Below are 21,680 nucleotides of genomic sequence, written 5' to 3' on the forward strand. Positions count from 1 at the left end.
TCCTAATTTGAGAATCTCAAGCCGTATAAACTTCCAGGAAACTGAGAATTGAGGTTTTGGGAGTGGGTTCCAGGGGTCTAAATGTTCTCAACGCTTTTAAGGAATTTTTTCATTCTCATATTGTCCTCTTCAGAAAATGAGAAGGCCAGAGGACAGTTGTTGCTCTAGGGCCACCAAGGGGAAGGCTGCAGAGAGTAGGGAGGAGCCAGGGGCCCCTGCCGAGGGCCAGTCAGTGTAGATGGGCTAGCCCATCCTTCACTTTGGAGGTAAGGAGTGTGAACCTAATTCATTAGGGAGTTATCAGAATGTTGTCACAGACAGGCAAACTTTCTTAAAGGACTCAGGTCTCTGGTTCTTGTCCCAGCCACTCAACTTTGACAGGCAGGGTGAAAGCAACCAGTAGGCCATATGTAAAGGGATGAGCATGGCTGTATTCCAAACTTTATTTGTGGACTTTAAATTTTAATTTCATGTGTCAGTTTTTTTTCTTTGGTGGGCTGCAGGCTGTAGGTTGCCAATCCCAGTTTAAGTGACTGAGAAGGCAAAAAGCAGGTCAGTAGGGATGGAGGTCAGTAGTGACCACCGAGGATTGACATTGTCAGTGAGTTCACTGCAGGCCAGTGAGAGTTCCTTGGATGTTCACGGAGACTGGCACTAGATCTCAGTGGCAGTTACTGGGAGGTCAGTGACAGACTGAAAGTAACCAGGGAACCATTGGGACTTAGAGTGTTTACTAAGTAATTGAGGGGTCAAAACAGTCAGGCAAGTTCACTGAGGACCCCTAACCAGGGCTGGATAGTGAATGTCAGTGTAATCACTGAGATTTCTTGGATGGTCTCAAGATTCAGTTGTTGGACTCAGGGTGGTGGGATAAAGAAGCATCACTGAACTTTGAGAAAATATGGAGGTCCACTGGAGGAGTCACAGAGACGCTTGAGCCCCTGAGTAATCATGGACACTAATAGCAATCATTTGGGGATAGTGGACACCAGAGTAAAGGGGGAATATCCACTGCAGATCACAAGAGGGCTTTCTGAACCCTGCTAGCAGTGAATGTCATCGGTTGTCAGTAGTCACTGGAAACTGGTGACCTGGAGTGCAGAGACAACACTGAGGCTCAGTGAGCCCTGCATATCTGTGGTGGTGACCCGGAGGCAGGGCAGCTAATGCAGCAAATGGGTTCTGGGTAGTTGGGGGAATCTCTGTTCCACTAGGGACTGGGGGTGTGTTTGTCCAACAGGATGGGGTGTCTATCTGTCCCCCTGGTTTAGGGGACATCTGTCTATCCTGAGCACCTTTCTGATAGGCTGGGGTCTTTCTTACTGGCAGAGTTAAGTCTGTCAAGCCAAAGGTCTGGCTGGATAGCTGACTGGGTAGTAGGCTGTCTTTCCACTGACTGTCTCTGTGTCCAGTTGTGGCGCTTCGTCTATTCTTGAGGGATTCTGTCTTTCGGTTGGCTGGAAGCAGGGTGGGAGGGGTGTCGTGTCTGGACACAGGTCTCTCTGGATGCCTGGCTGGTCATCTTCCCAAATGTCTACGAATCTGTCCATTTGTTTGGCTGTCCTGCTATGTAGTCTGTCTTTGCGTGGGATTTTATCTAGAAGTCTGTCTTACCAGAGGTTTGTGTGTCTGTCTGCCTGTTTAGGGATCTATCTGCCTATCTGGCCTGTGAACAGAGTGGCTGAGACTTCAGTCCACCTGCCATGCTTCCACCATGGTTCACTGTTTCTGGCTGCACATTCAACCACAACTCCATACCCTCCTCCCCGCCCCACTCTATGTCCTCCTCTAGTTAAGCAGACTGCTATCCTGACACTGGCCACCCCTCCATGTCTCTTCAACATCCAGATTCTTCTGGCTTGCCCTCCACTCAGCTCAGGCATTGGGTGTGGGAGGTGGGAAGACCACCAAGACCTCCTCCAGCAGCCACGGCTCACCCCTCTCCATTATCCCAGAGAACTGCAAGCTGTGTTCTTGCAATGGGACTCACTGCTGCTGCTGGTCCTCTTGTACACACTCCTGGAGGCAAGCAGTGGGAGCAGCTGGCACTGTCCTGCAGGTCCTGGGCACTCCAACACCCACATGCCAGTCTGCCGCCTGCTTGCCAGCTCAGAGGCCAGCAACAGAGCCAAGTGGACAGGGTGCTGGAAGGTGATCAGGGAAGCTTTCACAATACTATGCAGAGCCCAGCCTAGGCTGTTGTTACAAAGGGGAAATCGTAAACAGGAGACACCACCTTCACCTAGAAAGCTTGTGAGGAGACAGTCTGAGACTACTGAAATCCCTACTGAAAAGTTCTTCTCCAACTTCCTTTTTTAACTAGGCCACAAGAGGGAAGAAGAAATTTGAAAAAACTCTCCCACTGCTCTACTCTGTTAAGAACCTTTGGTTGGGTGGGCTTACCTATTGGCCCATCTACAACTCTGCCATTTGGCAAACAGAAAAATGCCACTCACTCCAGTTATAAATGCCAGTTTGCATTCACCAGTGACTGGTGCTAACTGCCTTTTTGAGGGCTTTTATTCCAGACTCTGGAAACTCTACAAGACAAACCAATTTCCTAACTGAATAAATTACAAAGAAAAAAGTTAAAGAGAACACAAATGCTCATAGCAGCATTATTCAAAACAGCCCCAAAGTGAGAAACCAAATTTCATAAACTGATGGATAAAGAAAATATGGTGTACACCGTTAGGGTCCACAAGGGGCTCATGGCGTATTGTTAAAAAAAATGGCCCATTGTAGGTGACCTGACAAAGGAGATGAAGTCACAGTGACCACAATGCCCTGGTGGCGGACTGTTTTTTCCTTAAAGCAATATCCTGTTTTTCCCTGCTGGTGCCAGTGTCTCAAGACTACATGGCCACCAGTCTCTATAGGGTCTCTGGTCCTGGCACACACGAGGTTGATTTGAGCCCTCTGAGCATCTCTGGCAAGTTTGGGGTTTGATTCTAAGCATGAACTCGCCTCTCCTACCGTCTTGCTGGGGCTTCTCAGCCCTTGGACTTGGGGTATCTCCTCACAGCTGCTCCAGTGCCACGAAGCTGCTGCTCGAGCCTACTGTCTTGCTGGGGCTTCTCCGACCTTGAACATGGGGTGAGTATCTGTGTTTGAGTATCTCCAGTGGAGGTATGGGTCAGCAGTGGACTGCCGCAGGGGCAGGGGCTCTGGGTGCAGCAGACCTGGGTATGGCATAAGCCCTCTTGGAGGAGGTCGCCATTAACCCCACCATAGTGCTGCCAGGACTTACAAAGGCCTTCGAAATAGACTCTTGGAGGGCACAAACAGAACCTCGTGCATACCAGGACCCAGGAAAAAGGAGCAATGACCCCACAAGAGACTGACCCAGACTTGCCTGTGAGTGTCCAGGAGTCTCCAGAGGAGGTGTGGGTCAGTGGTGGCCTGCTGCAGGGTTGGGGGCACTGAATGTAGCAGAACACACTGGGGGCCTTTTGAAAGAGGTCACCATTATCTTCACTGGATTCCCTGGTGGCTCAGACGGTAAAGCGTCTGCCCGCAATGTGGGAGACCCGGGTTCGATTCCTGAGTTGGGAAGATCCCTGGAGAAGGAAATGGCAACCCACTCCAGTACTCTTGCCTAGAAAATTCCATGGATGGAGGGGCCTGGTGGGCCTCCACCATAGTTTGGCCCCAGGTAAATAACAGGGAGGGAACACAGCTCCACCCATCAACAGAAAATTGGATTAAAGATTTACTGAGCATGGCCCTGCCCATCAGAACAAGACCCAGTTTCTCCCTCATCAATCTCTCCCATTAGAAAGCTTGCATAAGCCTCTTATCCTTTTCTATTTGAGTGCAGACAGACTGAAAACCACAATCACAAAAAACTAACCAATCTGATCACATGGATCACAGCCTTGTCTACCTCAAAGAAACTATGAGCCATGCTGTGTAGGGCCACCCAAGACCGATGGATCATGGTGGAGAGTTCTGACAAAACGTGGTCTACTGGAGAAGGGAATGGCAAAACACTTCAGCATTCTTGCCTTGAGAACCCCATGAACAGTATGAAAAGGCAAAACGATAGGACACGGAAAGATGAACTCCCCAGGTTGGTAGGTACCCAATATGCTACTGGAGATCAGTGGAGAAATAACTCCAAAAAGAATGAAGGGATGGAGCCAAAGCAAAAACAATACCCAGTTGTGGATGTGATTGGTGATGGAAGCAAGGTCTGATGCTGTAAAGAGCAATACTGCACAGGAACCTGGAATGTGAGGTCCATGAATCAAGGCAAATTGGAAGTGGTCAAACAGGAGATGGCAAGAGTTAATGTCGACATTTTAGCAATCAGTGAAATAAAATGGACTGGAATGGGTAAACTGAACTCAGATGACCACGAATATCTACTATGGGCAAGAATCCCTTAGAAGAAATGGAGTAGCCCTCACAGTCAACCAAAGAGTCTGAAACGCAGTACTTGGATGCAATCTCAAAAATGACAGAATGATCTCTGTTCATTTCCAAGACACACCATTCAATATCATAGTAATCCAAATTTATGCCCCGACCAGTAATGCTGAAGAAGCTGACGCTGAATGGTTCTGTGAAGACCTACAAGACTTTCTAGAACTAACACCCCCAAAAGATTGCCTTTTCATTATAGGAGACTGGAATGCAAAAGTAGGAAGTCAAGAGATACTCAAAATTAACAGACAAGTTTGGCCTTGGAGTATAGAATGAAGCAGGGCAAAGGCTATAGAGTTTTGCCAACTGAACGCACTGGTCATAGCAAACACCCTCTTCCAACAACACAAGAGAAGACTCTACCCATGGACATCAACAGATGGTCAATACTGAAATCAGATTGATTATATTCTTTGCAGCCAAAGATGGAAAAGCTGTAAACAGTCACCAAAAAGAAGACTGGGAGCTGACTGTAGCTCAGATCATGAACTTCTTATTGCCAAATTCAGACGTAAATTGAAGAAAGTAGGGAAAACCACTAGATCATTCAGGTATGACCTAAATCAAATCCCTTACAATTATACAGTGGAAGTGACAAACAGATTCAAGGGATTAGATCTGATACAGTGCCTGAAGAACTGTGGAGGTTTGGGACATCGTACAGGAGTCAGGGATCAAGACCATCTCCAAAAAAAAACAAATGCAAAAAAGAAAAATGGCTGTCCGAGGAGGCCTTACAAACAGCTATGAAAAGAAGAGAAGCAAAAGGCAAAGGAGAAAAGGCGAGATACACCCATGTGAATGCAGAGTTTCAAAGAACAGTAAGGAGAGAAAAAAGCATTCCTCAGTGATCAGTGCAAAGAAATAGAGGAAAACAACAGAATGGGAAAGACTAGAGATCTCTTCAAGAAAATCAGAGATACCAAGGGAACATTTCATGCAAAGATGGGCTTGATAAAGGACAGAAATGGTATGGACCTAACAGAAGCAATGATATTAAGAGATGGCAAGAAAAGATTGTCACAACCCAGATAATCATGATGGTATGATCACTCACCTAGAGCCAGACGTCCTGGAATGCAAAGTCAAGCAGGCCTTAGGAAGTGTCACTATGAACAAAGCTAGTGGAGGTGATGGGATTCCAGTTGAGCTATTTCAAATCTGAAAAGATGATGCTGTGAAAGTGCTGCACTCAATATGCCCACAAATTTGGAAAACTCAGCAGTGGCCACAGGACTGGAAAAGGTCAGTTTTCATTCCAATCCCAAAGAAAGGCAATACCGAAGAATGCTCAAACGACCGCATAACTGCACTCATCTCACATGGCAAGGAAAGTAATGCTCAAAATTCTCCAAGCCAGTATGTGAACTATGAACTTCCAGACGTTGAAGCTAGTTTTATAAAAGGAAGAAGAACCAGAGATCAAATTGCCAACATCTGCTGGACCATCAAATAAGCAAGAGAGTTCCAGAAAAACATCTATTTCTGCTTTATTGACTATGCCAAAGCCTTTGACTATGTGGATCACAAGAAACTGTGGAAAATCCTTAAAGAGATGGGAATACCAGACACCTGGCCTGCCTCTTAAGAAATCTGTATGCAGGTCAGGAAGCAACAGTTAGAACCGGACATGGAACAAGAATGGTTCCAAATAGGGAAAGGAATATGTCAAGGCTGTATATTGTCACCCTAATTAACTTATATGCAGAGTACATCATGAGAAACACTGGGCTGGAGGAAGCTCAAACTGGAATCAAGATTGCTAGGATAAATATCAATAACCTCAGATATGCAGATGACACCACCCTTATAGCAGAAACTGAAAAAGAACTAAAGAGCCTCTTGATGAAAGTGAAAGAAGAGAGTGAAAAAGTTGGCTTTAAGCTCAACATTCAGAAAACGAAGATCATGGCATCTGGTCCCATCACTTCATACCAAACAGATGGGGAAACAGTGGAAACAGTGACAGACTTTATTTTCGGGGGCTCCAAAATCACTGCAGATGGTGACTGCAGCCATGAAAATAAGACACTTGCTCCTTGGAAGAAAAGTTATGACCAACCTAGACAGCATATTAAAAAGCAGAGACATTACTTTGCCAACAAAGGTCCGTCTAGTCAAAGCTATGGTGTTTCCAGTAGTTAGGTATGGATGTGAGAGTTGGACTATAAAGGAAGCTGAGCGCAGAATTGATGCTTTTGAACTGTGGTGTCAGAGAACTCTTGAGAGTCCCTTGGACTTCAAGGAGATCCAACTAGTCCATCCTAAAGGAAATCAACCCTGAATATTCACTGGAAGGACTGATGCTGAAGCTCAAACTCCAATACTTTGCCCACCTGATGCAAAGAAGTGACTCTTGGAAAAGTCCCTGATGCTGGAAAAGATTGAAAAGATTGAGGAGAAGGAGACGACAGAGGATGAGATGGTTGGATGGCATCACGGACTCGACGGACATGAGTCTGAGTAAACTCTGGGAGTTGGGGATGGACAGGGAGGCCTGGCGTGCTGCAGTCCATGGGGTCGCAGTCAGACATGACTGAGTGACTGAACTGAAAACTGAAACATGACCACCCGACCGTGAGAACCCTCCGAATTCAAGATCACAAGACCCCAGCTGTGAGCTTAACTAAGGACTCCTCCCTTCGAGGCATAATTTCCCATCGATAGGGTATAAGAAAGGTTGGCTATAAAGGGAGAGCACTGGTTTCTAAGGTAGATCCGTTCCTCTCTTCCTATAATGTATCTTTCTCTGCCGGACTGCCTCGGTCACCTTACATACACATATAATAGAATACTATTTAGCAACAAAGAGGAATGAACTAGATACTACAACATAAATTTTGAAAACAACACTGAGAAGTGTGAAATATTTCCTGCCGTATCAGTAGGCAAGAATGTCACTGCCATCAGTGATTTCAGGCTTCTAAACGTGAATGAGAGCTCCCAAAAGGGAAAACAATGCCTGTGATCCAGTAGATCCTGCTACCCCGCCCCACAGTGATTGCTAAGGAGCCTGGGGTGGGGTGGGGGTGGAGTTGCTGGATGTAAGCAAAAGTTGCAGTCTTCTGTTACCCCTTACAGTGAAAGAGGAATTAAAAATGTGAACACTCAAAAAGCAAGATTGCGAGATTTGGTCCCAGATAGCAGAAGTGCATATGAAAGGAAAGAGTTCAGTGAGCCCAGAAACTTGCATCTTCCCATATAAAGAAGAGCACTAAATTCCTTGAGACATCCGGTTTTCCTTAATTAACAATAACCTTTGATGTTCAGACTGCCTGCCCTCTTTGTTTCAAACTTCTATATATATGCCTGCCTCCCTCTCCAGCCTCTTCAGAACAGTTCCTCAGGGCTACCTGAGATGCTGTTTCCCGGGCTTGAAGTCCTAAACATTCCCACCAAATAAAATAACTTATTATGCTCAGGTTGTGACTATTCTTTAGTCAACAGAAGCCAGTCACAAAACACTACAAATTGTATGATTCCATTCCGTTACCGAGTGTAAGCTCATACTAAGCTCGCTGCACAACAGGCAGGTTCAAGAGATGAGTCACTGAGACAAGGAATACACTTTATTCAGAAAGCCAGCAAACAAAGATAATGGGTTTGAACCATCTTTCCTGTGTCTGAATTCAGGCTCCTTTACACCAAAAGGGGAGGGAGAAAAGTCAAACACTTCCTGGTTCCCATTCGCCTCCAGAGGGGATGGGTTAATTTCTTCCTCCCTGCAATTACTCACAGCTGGGCCTGGTCAGGATGTTTCCTGGAGCTAAACAAAGGTATTTCAGCCTAACACTCATTACCTGGAAGCAAGGTTCCCAGAGATGGGCCATTATGTATAATTTAAGCTTGTGGAGGCAACATCCCTTTAGTGAATAACTTGTAATGGAATACAAGATTCTTCTCTATCACAGTTCCTATGGAATGTCCAGAGTAGGCAAGTCTATAGAGACCAAAAGTAGATGAGTGGTTACAAGGTGCTGAGAGTTGGGAGAAGATTGGAAAGGAATGGGAAGTGACAGCTAAAGAGCACGGCGTTTCTTTAGAAGGGACAAAAATGGCCTAAAGTTAGATTGTGGTGATGACTGTACAACCCTGTGAATATAATTAAAAAATATTTAACTGTATACTTTAAACAGATGAATGGTGCTGACATGCATTATATCTCAATAAAGCTGTTTTAAAAAGGACAAGAGAATTGTCAACCATTTGCAATGAAATGCACCTAAGTTGTATCCTGGTTCAAATGAACATACCATATCAGGGAAAACTGAACATTAACTGGATATGTAGAGTAGAATCTGGAATAACTATTGATTTTTTTAAGTGTGACAGTGCTATATTACTTTTGTTGAGTCTTATTTTTTAGAGCTATATGGAAATATTTTTGGATGAAATGATATGCATCTGGGATTTGCTTCAAAATAAGTGAAGTAGATATAGGGAGAGGGTGCAGCTACAAAGTGGGTTGTTGTTTAGTTACTAAATCCTTTGCGACCCCATGGACTGTAGCTGGCCAGGCTCCTTGGTCCAAGACATTTCTCAGGCAAGAATATTAGAGTGGGTTGCCATTTTCTTCTGTAGAGGATGTTCCTGACTCAGGGATCAAACCTGTGGCTCCTGCGTCTCCCCTGTGTCCTGCATTGGCAGGCGGATTCTTTACTTCTGAGCCACCAGGATACTGTTCAATGAGATGGGCTTCATGGACTCACTGTACAGTCCTCTTTGCTCTTATTCTGGAATTCTCCACAATTAAAAGACTTAAAACAATCTATCAACGTAGAGGTAAACAACTTTCTATAAAGAGCTAACGGATCTCAGAGAACACACATATAGCCAATGAATATTTGAATATTTATGACATCTATTACGAGATTCCCTAGTGGATTAGATGGTAAAGAAGCCGCCTGCAATGCAGCACACCCGGGTTCAATTCCTTGGCTCAGGAATATCCCCTGGAGGAGGGCATGGCTATCCTCTCCAGTATTCTTGCCTGGAGAATCCCATGGACAGAGGAGCCAAGTGGGCTACGGTCCATGGGGTTGCAAAGAGTCAGACATGACTGAGCAACTAACACTAGCATCTGTTATAATTTTAAAAATACATTCAGTTGAGGAACAATTTTGCACCTAGAGCTTGACCAAGTCTGACAGTCCCCAGTTATGACAAGGACACAGGAAACACTCAGATCTACTGACGGTGGCTGGAAGAGACAGCCTTTTAGAGGACAATTCAGCAGCATCTATAATCATTTTCAAGACACAGTTCCACTTGCAGCAGTTTACTCATCAGATATACTTGCATAAATATGCACAGACATTATGTTCAGTGTTCCTGAAGCAATGTTTGTGGTTGTTAAAACAGGAAACAAGTTGAGTCTGTGCCCAGCAAAAAGTGGTGAATTCACATACCAGACATCCTTGATAACTTAAGAGAGATCCTCGGTAATCTAGGGAGATTCTAAAGAGATCCTTAAAGGGAAAGATGGCCACATAAAGCTTCCCCCTGCTTGTGAACCCAAGTGCACTGGGTTCTCTGAAGAACTTGAATTACACTCAAAGGCGACCACAATGAAATGAATACATGGTTTACATCTTGTTTATTTTCTGCCTGCCCTGGCTGAAAGCTGGTCCCCAGGGCGACCCTCTGCTGTGAGACTTCTGTGCTCACACTTTTATTCCCATTCCCAGATGATGAATGTACACGGCCACTAACAGCAGCACCAGATCTCCCAGGGTAGCAGCAAACCCTCCCAACAGCACAGGAGCTAGTCACTGCATCAGGTCTGCCTTGTCCTACACACAATGTCACTACCGGGCCTGAGGACGTCCCAGAGCTGCCAGGTCCGCACCTGAGGAGACCCCCACACCTTTCACACTCAACCCGACAGACCTGCCCTGACCACTTAAGAGGTAAACACAGTGCTACAGCAACTAGATTTTATCTGACCTCTCCCCACCTCCCAGGTCCAGGTCCACATCCTCATTAGTGAGTGGGCTACTCAGCACTCAGGAAGACTCTCTTGTGTGCGGTGTTGGTGTAGGGGTGCCAGCGCCACTCCACGTCTGCAGTGGCCTCCTGTTCCAGCGTGCCCAGGCGGATCATGTACACTGGGGGAAGGGGATGAGATATAGTCACCTACATATCCAGCACTGCCCACCACCAGATGTAGGAGAAAGCCCCAAACTCACACTTCAGCTCAAAGCGCGGCCCAACCTCGGTCAGCTCCACATTGCGGTGGTTGGTCTTCTTGTATACATGGTGCCTGGGGCAAAGGGGACAGGGCAGGGTTGAGCGGAGGCAGGGAGCAGCTGCAGGATAAACAACAAACAGTACAGGGACATAAAGGTGGGGACATCACTTGAGCCCAGCCAACAGACCTACCGGAAGGAGATGTAGTCGTCCTGGTTGGCGAAGGTGATAACCCGGTGGCTGTCATCTTTGGGCACAGGGAACAGGTAGCGGAGTATGTCAGAGACCTAGGGCAGCAGGAAGAAAAGCCTAAAATGCCTGGCCTAGCACCCCCCAGCCCTCAGCCCTCAGCCCCCAGCCCATGGCCGCAGACTCACCCGCTTACCCAGGCGGGAGGAGAAACCATGCATGATGAGGTGAGGTTTGGCCTCTGATGCAGTGCCCAGGTCAGGGATGTCATGCCTCATGACTACGTTGCACAGTGTGAAGTATGCAGTTGGGCCAAAGGGCAGGTGGCTGACAATGAGCCCCACTGGCAGGGCCACACAAGCCGTTAGAGACCCTCTGCTCCTACCCAGCCACCCTCGCAGCACCGAGCTCCCTCCCACCAGCCTTACCGGGTGTGCCTCGATGCTCGTGGACAACCAGCAGGTCAGTGACCCCATTGGCTTTGCAGGCTCGCACCAGAGCTCCTACCTCATGCCGGCCACGGTTCATGCGCTGGGCACCAGGGAACACCAACTTCAGCTCCTGCATGTGAACTCCCTCTGGTTAGGATGGGGCTCCGAGTGTCTGAACACCTCCCACTCACGCCTGTCGTCATACCTTTGCAAACATCTTAAGGCGGGAACTGGGATCTCTGGAGGTAGTAATCATGACCTTGGGATCCTCAACCCCTGCCCAACGATACTCATCATCTATGTGGTTGGTCACACCTGTTTGGAGCATGAGGCACGAGAACACAATATTGCCGAGGGAAGTGAAATGCTAACGTGTGGTGGCCAAATCCACCCAGAACACTGTCTGACAATACCTTCAAGAATGGAAATGCTCTGTACCTGCTCTGGGCAACAGGGTGGCCCCTGGCCAAACTGGCTACAAGCACAAGTGTGATTGGGGAACTGAATCTATTTGATTTTAGTTCATTTAAGCTCCGGTAATCACATGGAACAAGTAGCTGCCATGTTAGCGCAAGTCCAGATTCTGTTAAGGCCCATAGTAACAGACTCCTTTACCTCACAACAAATATTTATGCTGTGATTCCTTTCATATTTGTTGAATAACGGAATGAATCAAACATCTGGATACCAATGAAGTCCTGGTAGCTGAGAACACGAATAAAATGACACTGTTCTGTCCCAGCAGAACCTACATTCCTAGTGAGAGGGCCAATTAACAGACAAAACAAAGTACAAAGTGGGGTAATACTGTGCCATGTAAACAGAATTGGGAGCACTCAGTGAGAGGGCCCCTGAGGTGTCATCTGTGCACAGCCACAAGGGTGCCTGGAAGACCATTTCAGGATCAGGAGCTTCACAGCCTTTCTTCAAGGTGTCTCAGGAATGACACGGAACTTAGTGGGCTCAAGTGCAGGAAGAGAAGCTGGCCCATAGAGTCCGGGAAGGTCACCTTCACCGCCGGCATCATCAAACTCCAGGGACCCCTGTAAGGCCAGAGCTTCCCTGCGTAACTCGGTGGGAATCAGGCGGTTCTCTGCAGGGGGAAGACAGAGAGGTTGAGAGAGACATGCATAGAACCTTCAGTTTTTACAACACTGTACAAACTTGATAGGAAAACACCCCTTTACTCCTTTCTGAGCAGAGAGCTGATATTTAATTAGAGGTGGAGGTGGTAATGAAACAATTATTTTTTGGCTATATGCCACCTTGTTAAGAGTGTTTATAGGTGATTTCATTTACTGTGGGTCCTGAGTGTCAAGACTTGAGAGTTTTCTAAAATATCTAACCACAAGTATGCATTCCCTTTGTAGTCAGAAAAAAAATTAACAATGTTAAAAAAATAAATGGAAACTACTCATTCTATATGAAGGTGGATCAGAAACCCTCAAACCCTCTGATATTAAAATCATTCATCGTGCTCTGGGTCAGAGGTTCCCTCTGTGAACTAAAGCTAGATTTGGCAGAAGGGCTGGGCTGTGTGGCCGTGCCCACTTTGGAGCATGTCCTTGAACCCCGCACTTCTCTCTAACATACCCTGGACAAACTCTTGCATACTGAAGACAGTGTTCACAGCAGCAGGGCTGACGCAAACTAAAAATAAGCTGTCCACCCCCCACAGGGAATTGGATGAAGACCCTGTGGAATATTTACCTGCAGGAGCCCCACCTACACTCAATGGATCTTAGTAACGATGCCAAACAAAAACATAATGTGGCAAAAGAATACACAAAACCTAATACTACCTAAAATCAACCAATATGATTTAATATTACAAACAAGCATGATACAGGAAAAAAAGAAGAGGAAGGAAATGGCTTATTTTTAATCAATATTTAATACTGTGGTTCTCTAGGTCGGGGGAAATATTTCTAAACTTCAATATATTTATCATTTTCATTTCTTAATGTGAGCAGATAGGTCATTACATCAGGAGCTCAGTCCCAACAGACTCTCTACGGGATCCATGGGCAGCAGTCCGCCAGGTTCCTCTGTCCCTGTAATTTTCCAGGCAAGGATACTGGAGTGGGTTGCCATTTCCTCCTCCGGGTTCGAACCCACACCTCTTGCATCAGCAGGGTAGATTCTTTTACCACTAGCGCTGAGAAGCTCTGTATTACATTATGCTTGACATAAATATACATACACATACTTTACATGTCTAAAACCTAAGACCATCAAAGTGAATTTAAAACGGAGGTACTGAGTTGATGTACTATCAGGAAACAGAGCTCCACCAACACAAGAACCAACAAGATACATATAAATAAAGCATTTCCAATCAGGCACGTGTGACAGACTTTTAACAGTAGTGCAAATGGAAAGTGGGCAAAATATTGCAAAGTTAAATTCCTAATTTACAACGCAAATAAAACTAAGTTCTACACGAATTAACAGTTTTCAAACACAAGGGACTTGTAACAGCAGTAAAGGACAATCAGATATTACCTTGTAGTGACAACAAGTAGCAAGAACAGAAACGATGCAGGGGAAATATGTATAGGACCACGTGAAATGTTTAAATCTGGAAAGGCCTAGACACTGCAACTTAGCGACTAAACAACAAAGACACTGTAAATAAAATTAATAAGCAAGCTGTAAAATATGGATACTGTAACATAAATGACAAGTAATTCATACGATCTTGAAAGGAATATTTGCAAACCATGAAGAAGATCGAACAGTTAAGGGAAATGACCAGTAAATACGTGAAAAAATACTCACCACTCTAACACAAGTAAATGCTAATTAAACGCCTTTTACAGCTTTGGGGCCTGTTTCCCGTTGGGTTTTAAAACTAAGGTCTCTAGAAAAGATCGGAAAGCGGGGGACACACGTACCCTCAAGCGCGCGCCGAACCTTGTCCTTCCTCTCCTGGGCCGTTCGCTCAGCCTCCTCTCGTGCCTTGCGGTACAGGTATTCGCGGCGAAGGCGGGCCTCGCGGCGCAGCTGGGGAAGAGCGGGCCCATTCAGACGACCCGTTTTCTCCAAGCAAAGCAGGCTCCAGAAACATACGCCCCGACCCCACCGGCCACAACCCCAGCCTCCACTAGCCCCCGACCTCCAAAACAGGAGTTTAAAACATCCCTCCTACCATCCTGAGGGCAACTTCCACGTGGGTCCAGGAGAATCTTTGGATACCGCTTGCACAACGCAGTCCTCGCCTCCGCGGTCCTCGCTTCCGCCCTTAACCAAAAGTCGGTAGAGACCTCACTGGATTCCGCTGATTCCTACAATGCCCGAAGTTAAAATGGCGAACAGAAGGTGGGAGTAGCAAAGCGATTGGCCAGATTGAAGCGCGTGCTCACTGAAGCAACCAATAGGTAGGATAGGGAGGCAAGGTGCTGTCACGTGACTTAGACCGGCAGTTAATAAAGGCGACAGCCCGGCTTCACTACTTACGGCGAGGAGGTGAATGTTCGTTTGAAGGTGAGGAGTCCCTAAAATAATCATAACTGTAGCTCCAGCAGCTGTAAAAGCTGTACAGCGATTGACCAGATGATCGCCTACCCGCCCATTCTGAAATTAAAGCCGCCCCTCTAAAATGGACGCCTCGTTTCATCGCCACCCCGACAACCCTACGTTTAAATCGCGGCCGCTTCCAGAAGTGATTCGGAGATACCCACAGCTCTTGCCGACTGTCCGGGTGGCTGGTGCCCTTCGGATGCTTGCCTGACGACGGTTATCACTTCCAGGGTCGCAGCTCTGAGGCCGCGCTGATCCTGAAAAGCGCAAAGCAGCCAGCCACAATCCACCCACGACTGGGAACGCCCCCGAGAGGGCGGGCCTCGCACGCCTATTGGCTGTCCTGCTAGGACTGCGGACACTGATTGGGCGACCTGTCAGGAGCCGGCTCTCGACTCTGCGAAGCAGATGGCTTCTCGGGATCTGCGGGCCGAGGTGGACTTTGTTCTCCTGCAGCTCCTCGGAGACCTGGAGCAACTGGAGGCGAAGCGGCAGGCGCTAAACGCCAGGGTGGAGGAGGTGGGAGCTTCGGGCGGGAGGCGGGCTGGGCGGCGCACGGAAGTTACTTTGTTTCACCTCTCTCTTCTCTCTTCCCAGGGCTGGCTCTCGCTCTCCAAAGCGCGCTATGCCATGGGTGCCAAGTCAGTAGGGCCCCTGCAGTATGCGTCCCACATGGAGCCCCAGGTCCGCGTCGGCACCAGGTGAGGAGCCTTGCATGCTGCAGCGGGTGGGCGGGCAGAGGGCCGGGCCGGGGCCGCCAAAGGTCCAATCTCCCTTCTCGTTCTGTAGCGAGGCTCAGGACGGACTCCAGAAGTTCTGGATGGTGAGGGCCGGCACCCAGACTCCAGAGGAGGTGGGATCCCGCGAGGCAGGTGAGCTCCCCCTCTTCTTCCCGTAGGGTCCCTTCCCATATAAAAGACAAAATGCATGGGACGTCTGAGGAGATGATTTTATTTAGGCTGTTGCGATAGAGCGCGCCCCAATTTTGAAGATCAGAATATCTCAGCAGAGAGGTATTTTTGCCTTAGATTTATAGGGGGAATAGAAAGTTATGGGCGAGGTCCCTTACCGTTAGAATTGTTTTGCAGTCAGAGGAAGTCTCAGCTGAACAGAAGATGTTTATTTCTGTGTCTAGCTAGTTTAAGGGGGACAAATGTCTAATCCCAGTTAATCATTCATGAGACAATGGGGAGTTGAAGGGTGTGTCTGGCTTTTCAGCAGATTCAGGCAAAATGGCAGAAGTCTGTGTACCTTTTTCACAGGAAAACAAGGGGGGTCATTTGCTGGTTTTATGACAGTCAGTAAAAAAGAGTGGACAGACACAAGGGGAAGGGTAGTTCCTTGTAATAAGGTGTTTTCCGAAACATAAAACGAATTTTACAACAGTTGGTATTTTCTGGGATCTTGAGCTTAGATCGAGTTTAACATTGTCGCCAAGAAGACGGCCAGGTATTAATAACAAGACCCCTAGCCTTTCTTTCTTCAGCTCTGCGCAGGCGCAAGGGTCTCCCAAGGACCCCAGAGCCAGACTCCTCCCCAGCTCCCCAGAACCCTTTGAAATGGTTTGGAATCCTGGTTCCTCACAGTCTGCGACAAGCTCAAGCCAGCTTCCGGGAGGGTGAGTGACCCTGAAAGGGACCTATCTACCGTGAGTGCTAATGCCAGGCTTGGGATTAGTCTGCAAAAGGCTTTGCAGGTTTTCTCCATTTCAGACTTGTTGCACACCTACTATTTAAAAAAAAAAAAACATTTATTGGCTGTTGGCAGAGTTCAGGTTCATAGGAGGTGCTGGGGATACAGCAGGAAACAAAAGGTATAACACCCTCATGGGATCTTTATTGAGTGCAGAAAAACAACATGCATGAAAACAAATAAGTAGGCCCTAAATAAAATACCAGGCAATGAAAGTTGCTACGAAAAAATAAGGTAGAGAGAGTGCAATGGATGGCATAGCCTAGGGGAGCTGTTATGTATTTGGTAGCCTGGAAAGGCCTCTGAAGAGATGAAGGAAAGACCTTTGTTGGTGATCTGGGGGAACAGTGTTCTAGGTGCCAGGGACCAGCCAGGGCAGATCTCTGAGGTGATGTTACATCTGATATGGCAGAGAGGAGGCCAGTGGGCAAGAGTGGAGGTGGTGTGGACAATGGAAGACAGGATAAGTGGGGGGGTTGGGGGGGTGGAACTGCATGTTTTTTTGAGTGGAAACCACAGGATTTACTGATAGATCAATTCAGGAGTAAGGGAAGGAGAGCAGTGAAGGATGCGCCCAGTCTGTAGTCAGAATGCCTGAGAAGGTGAGGCGGGAGGGCCACAGAGCAGCAGCTGAGGTAGAGTCAGGAGTGATGTGGGGTATGTTCCTGGTATGGTGGAGATTTTGAGTGGATGGTTGGGTACATGTATCTGGAGTTTGGAAGAGGCCTGGACTGGAGAGAGAGATTTGAGAGCTCACTGCATAACACTGGTTTCGCTGACACAGCCACGGCATTAAAGTTGAAATGGGATGAGGTCAGCAGAGGTCCCAGGAATGTGAACAGGAAGTAAGGGGAAAAGAAGGGAAGAGGCCAGTCAAGAAGACTAAGGAGTGGGGCAGAAGCAACATCAGGAGGGTAAAGTGTTATCTGGAGGGAATGATCAGTGTGACCAGACAGTATGGCAGAAGACAGGACTGGCCAGTGGACTGGGTGGTGTGGAGGGCCCAGAGGACTTCCCAGCAGCTATTCCAGGAGAGGTATCAAGTGGAAGCAACATAGGTGTGGATCCAGAAAGTGGACCACTCTTGGGGGCAGAGAAAACAAGTAGAAGGAGAGAGGGCAAGAGTAGTGAGGGCCTGTGATAATGGAGAAAAGAAGGAATGATAAGGACAGAGACTATGTTATAATCTGTGAATTTTTAGTTCGTGGTGGGTGCTATAAGAGGGTCAAGGAAATTTGAGGGGGAGGTGACATTTTAGCAATGACCTGAAGAACTTGAGAGTATGAGTCCAGTGAGGTTCTCAAGGAGTCAATGCCAGCTGTACCTGGAATGTTTTAGGAATAGTTTGAAGGCCACAGTGGCCTGAGGGTGTCCAGAGCCCCTTGAGACATGTGGCACCATAAATACCACAGTGACAATCTCTTCTCGTCCTCTAGGTCTGCAGCTGGCTGCGGACATGGCCAGCCTTCAGAGCCGCATCACCTGGGGTCAAAGCCAGCTCCAGGAACTCCAGGAGAAACTCAAGCAGCTAGAACCCAGGGCTCCCTGACCTGTCACCACAGAAGCAAGGCAGTGGGAACAGCTATTCTTCGATGTGGCTCCCTTATCAGCCCTTCCTCCTTCACAGATTGCCCGCCACCCCAACTAGCTCCTGCTCCTTAATACTTCTCTGGTCTGCATGTTTCCAACTTTGTTAGGTGGGAAAGTCTGAAGAGGCAAACTGCATAATGTTCAAGGTTACTACTGTGAAACCACTGGTAAACTCACATTGTCCCAGGACACATTCATGTGGAGCAGTCACAAAGCCGTTAGGTTAGTTCATATTATTGAACAATAACAACTTCACGCATCAATTAGCTGTGGTTTTTCATTACTGGATGAAATACTACACAGCTAGTGGAAGGGAAGGACAAGAAGTAGGTGCTTCAGTTTCTCCAGATCCTTAAAACTGACTTTGATGGGGGGCAAAAAACATACATAGCTACACAGATCAGGACAGAATGATTCTGCGTTGATAGAAAAACACACGTATCTTGAGTAGATGGGAAATGCTTAGCAGGTTTTAAGCCAGAAAGTAAAAAGGATCTGACCTAAATTTTCAAGGGAACTCTTTCAAAAGACCATTCAGGTTTTTAAAAGACTGCCTTTCAAGAATGAGTCTTTTAATTTGTTGAGGGGCCAGAAACTCTGTGTCCTGGCTTCATTTTTCTATGGGCTTGTTGATATTTTTAGCAGTTTCTAGGAGCTTATGGGGGATGTTAGTTTTTTGTTTATGAGCTGTATCTTTTTTCCCAGTTTTTGTGTTTTAACTTCACTTATGGTGGGTTGTTGTTTTTTCTTTTAACTTTTTATTATAAAACACATTGCATTAAACTGCACAGAACAGTTGAATAGTGTAATGAGTAAGGTGAAAGCTCTCTCAGCTCTTGTGTTTAAATCAAGTTTCTTAGAACAGTTGAAATTATCAGGTAGCTATTTTATGATTTCTGGCTTTGGGATTGCAGTTAATGGGATAATAGAATTCTCCAGGGTTTTCCTCAAGAACTTTTGTATTCAAGTGAAGTATAGGGTGAGTCCTGCACTCAACTTCTTCTTTTCTACCATAGTTCATACAGTGGACCATCCTTAGCGCTGATTTGAAACGCCACCCTCTTCTTTCGATTAATCCCAGTGTTGTATACCCCTACCATATTTTGGCATTTCCATTTTTTTCATTGATCTTAATGGAAGTTAAGACACAGGTACCACAGTGTTTTAATTCTTGAGCCTTTAATAAAAATATACTTGAATCGCTGCTGCTAAGTTGCTTCAGTCGTGTCCGACTCTGTTCGACCCCAGAGAGGGCAGCCCACCAGGCTCCCCCGTCCCTGGGATTCTCCAGGCAAGAACACTGGAGTGGCTTGCCATTTCCTTCTACAATGCATGAAAGTGAAATCGCAGTAGGGCAAATTTTCTGGTTGGATTGGAGGAAATTTGGAGAGGGGGCACCCTACCTTTGTTTGTGAAAAGCTTAATTGAAGCACTCAAATGGAAACAGTGTGACTGGAGGGGAAAAGGGCATCCCTCCCCCAACACAAAGTTTGCATTTCAGAGATTCTCAAGCCAAAATGAGCGAAGGTGAACACCGGGGAGGGGAGTGGCCCCGGGGAGAGAAGTCTTTTGTTTTAGACGTCAGTTGACAACGAAGGTCAAGCAATAGCCCTCCTTCATTTACTGTTTGAAACTAGGCTTCGAGGGCGCTCAAGGTCCAAGGCGCTTACAAGCGCCTCGTCACCCACCCTCGCTCGGGTTCTAGAGGGCGCTTTCGGGAGTAAGAATCCCTCCCTTCAAGAGACGCCCGGATGTGCTGACAAACACTGCTGAGGCGGAGCCGGGCTCGCGCAGCCGCAGTCAGGCCGAAATGCTACAAGTGCACGCAAAGCCTGAAGTGCGCAGGCGTGTGGATGAGCTGACGACAGGCTGACACAGAGGATATATATATGAATAAGAGACAAATACTTTCAGTGGTTCCCATATGGTCTAGCGGTTAGGATTCCTGGTTTTCACCCAGGCGGCCCGGGTTCGACTCCCGGTATGGGAACTAAAAATGTCCTTTTATTTGCCAAAGTTTTAGTTTTTTGCCTTTAGTACGTCTCAAGTCAAATTAACTGTTTCTTTCCGTTTAATCCTAGCGAAATCGATGCCCAGGAAGCTCCGGGGCCCATTCTTAAATGTTTTAATCATTGTCAATTTTCATCACATTATTAGCTAGTTGTTCTCTAACACTGAGTTACATAAGATACCTTATATACTGCTATATAATACAGTACCTTAATACTACAGAATTAATATTATTGTTTACATATTAAATATTTAATTTTTAAATATTAAACCTTCGCTGCGCAGAGCGTCCCTGCTCTCCGGCTCCTCCCTGAAGGGCTGTGAGGCAGGGAGAGGTGGAGCCCCACCGCTGCAGATTGGCCCAAGCGATTGCCGGCAAGCCCAAGGGTGAGCTGCTGCTGACCTGAGTCCGCGGAGGGGCGATGGGCTGGGTGCGGGGAGGAACTGGAGAGTTTCCTGAAAATTTTAACTTTCTTAGTCCTGTGGCTGCTGTGTTCCTCATGTGATCCAGTGGCTGGGGTTCCTGGTGAGAGGGTAACAGGCAGGAAGGCTCAGTGCAGTTCAGTTCAGGCGCTCAGTCGTGTCTAACTCTTTGCGACCCCATGAACTGCAGCACGCCAGGCCTCCCTGTCCATCACCAACTCCCAGAGTTCACTCAGACTCACGTTCATCGAGTCGGTGATGCCATCCAGCCATCTCATCCTCTGTCGTCCCCTTCTCCTCCTGCCCCCAATCCCTCCCAGCATCAGAGTCTTTTTCCAGTGAGTCAACTCTTCGCATGAGGTGGCCAAAGTACTGGAGTTTCAGCTTTAGCATCAGTCCTTCCAAAGAACATCCAGGACTGATCTCCTTTAGAATGGACTGGTTGGATCTCCTTGCAGTCCAAGGGACTCTCAAGAGTCTTCTCCAACACCACAGTTCAAAAGCATCAATTCTTCGGAGCTCAGCTTTCTTCACAGTCCAACTCTCACATCCATACATGACCACTGGAAAAACCATAGCCTTGACTAGACAGACCTTTGTTGGCAAAGTAATGTCTCTGCTTTTGAATATGCTATCTAGGTTGGTCATAACTTTCCTTCCAAGGAGTAAGCGTCTTTTAATTCCATGGCTGCAGTCACCATCTGTAGTGATTTTGGAGCCCAAAAAATAAAGTGTGACACTGTTTCCACTGTTTCCCCATCTATTTCCCATGAAGTGATAGGACCAGATGCCATGATCTTAGTTTTCTGAATGTTGAGCTTTAAGCCAACTTTTTCACTCTCCACTTTCACTTTGATCAAGAGGCTTTTTAGTTCCTCTTCACTTTCTGCCATAAGGGTGGTGTCATCTGCATATCTGAGGTTATTGATATTTCTCCCGGCAATCTTGATTCCAGCTTGTGCTTCTTCCAGCCCAGCGTTTCTCATGATGTAGTCTGCATATAAGTTAAATAAGCAGGGTGACAAAATACAGCTTTGACATAATCCTTTTCCTATTTGGAACCAGTCTGTTGTTCCATGTCCATTCTAAATGTTGCTTCCTGACCTGCATGTAGGTTTCTCAAGAGGCAGGTCAGGTGGTCTGGTATTCCCATCTCTTTAAGAATTTTCCATAGTGTGTTGTGATCCACACAGTCAAAGGCTTTGG

At 46.9% G+C, this 21,680-nt stretch overlaps 3 protein-coding genes and 1 non-coding gene across 6 annotated transcripts; 2 read left to right on the plus strand and 2 right to left on the minus strand.

Annotated features, from left to right (window-relative positions):
• Positions 1-10,007: 10,007 nt before the first annotated feature.
• IMP4 (IMP U3 small nucleolar ribonucleoprotein 4) lies at positions 10,008-11,698 on the minus strand. Its single transcript, XM_086362621.1, is given in 5 exon segments — positions 10,008-10,535; positions 10,617-10,690; positions 10,810-11,149; positions 11,235-11,367; positions 11,443-11,698. Coding segments are annotated over 5 exon segments (783 nt in total). The 5' UTR covers positions 11,566-11,698; the 3' UTR covers positions 10,008-10,422.
• Positions 11,699-11,865: 167 nt separating this feature from the next.
• On the minus strand, positions 11,866-15,018 carry LOC147378808 (U3 small nucleolar ribonucleoprotein IMP4-like). The gene is made up of 4 exons (XM_086362626.1): positions 14,921-15,018; positions 14,389-14,524; positions 14,135-14,243; positions 11,866-12,330 (listed from the first exon to the last, which is right to left on the minus strand). Exons 2-4 carry the CDS (start codon positions 14,389-14,391, stop codon positions 12,164-12,166), a joined length of 279 nt encoding a protein of 92 aa, XP_086218752.1. The 5' UTR covers positions 14,392-14,524; positions 14,921-15,018; the 3' UTR covers positions 11,866-12,163.
• VMA22 (vacuolar ATPase assembly factor VMA22) lies at positions 14,695-19,253 on the plus strand. 3 transcript variants are annotated; one of them, XM_086362622.1, is made up of 6 exons: positions 14,695-14,723; positions 14,990-15,278; positions 15,357-15,460; positions 15,549-15,631; positions 16,231-16,377; positions 17,888-19,253. In XM_086362622.1, exons 2-6 carry the CDS (start codon positions 15,168-15,170, stop codon positions 17,998-18,000), a joined length of 558 nt encoding a protein of 185 aa, XP_086218748.1. In that variant the 5' UTR covers positions 14,695-14,723; positions 14,990-15,167; the 3' UTR covers positions 18,001-19,253. The 3 variants fall into 3 exon arrangements, with proteins under 3 accessions (XP_086218748.1, XP_086218751.1, XP_086218749.1); XM_086362625.1 differs by having other exon boundaries at positions 16,246-16,377; XM_086362623.1 differs by having other exon boundaries at positions 14,695-15,278; positions 16,246-16,377.
• A 706-nt stretch (positions 19,254-19,959) lies between these two features.
• TRNAE-UUC (transfer RNA glutamic acid (anticodon UUC)) lies at positions 19,960-20,031 on the plus strand. The gene has a single exon. It is a non-coding gene; the product is annotated as a tRNA-Glu (tRNA).
• The last annotated feature ends 1,649 nt before the right edge of the window (positions 20,032-21,680 follow it).

The sequence above is a fragment of the Bos grunniens genome, chromosome 2, assembly GCF_055505025.1.
Source record: "Bos grunniens cultivar Pamir isolate PY7600 chromosome 2, Bosgru_T2T1.0, whole genome shotgun sequence".
In the NCBI taxonomy this organism is placed as follows: domain Eukaryota; kingdom Metazoa; phylum Chordata; class Mammalia; order Artiodactyla; family Bovidae; genus Bos; species Bos grunniens.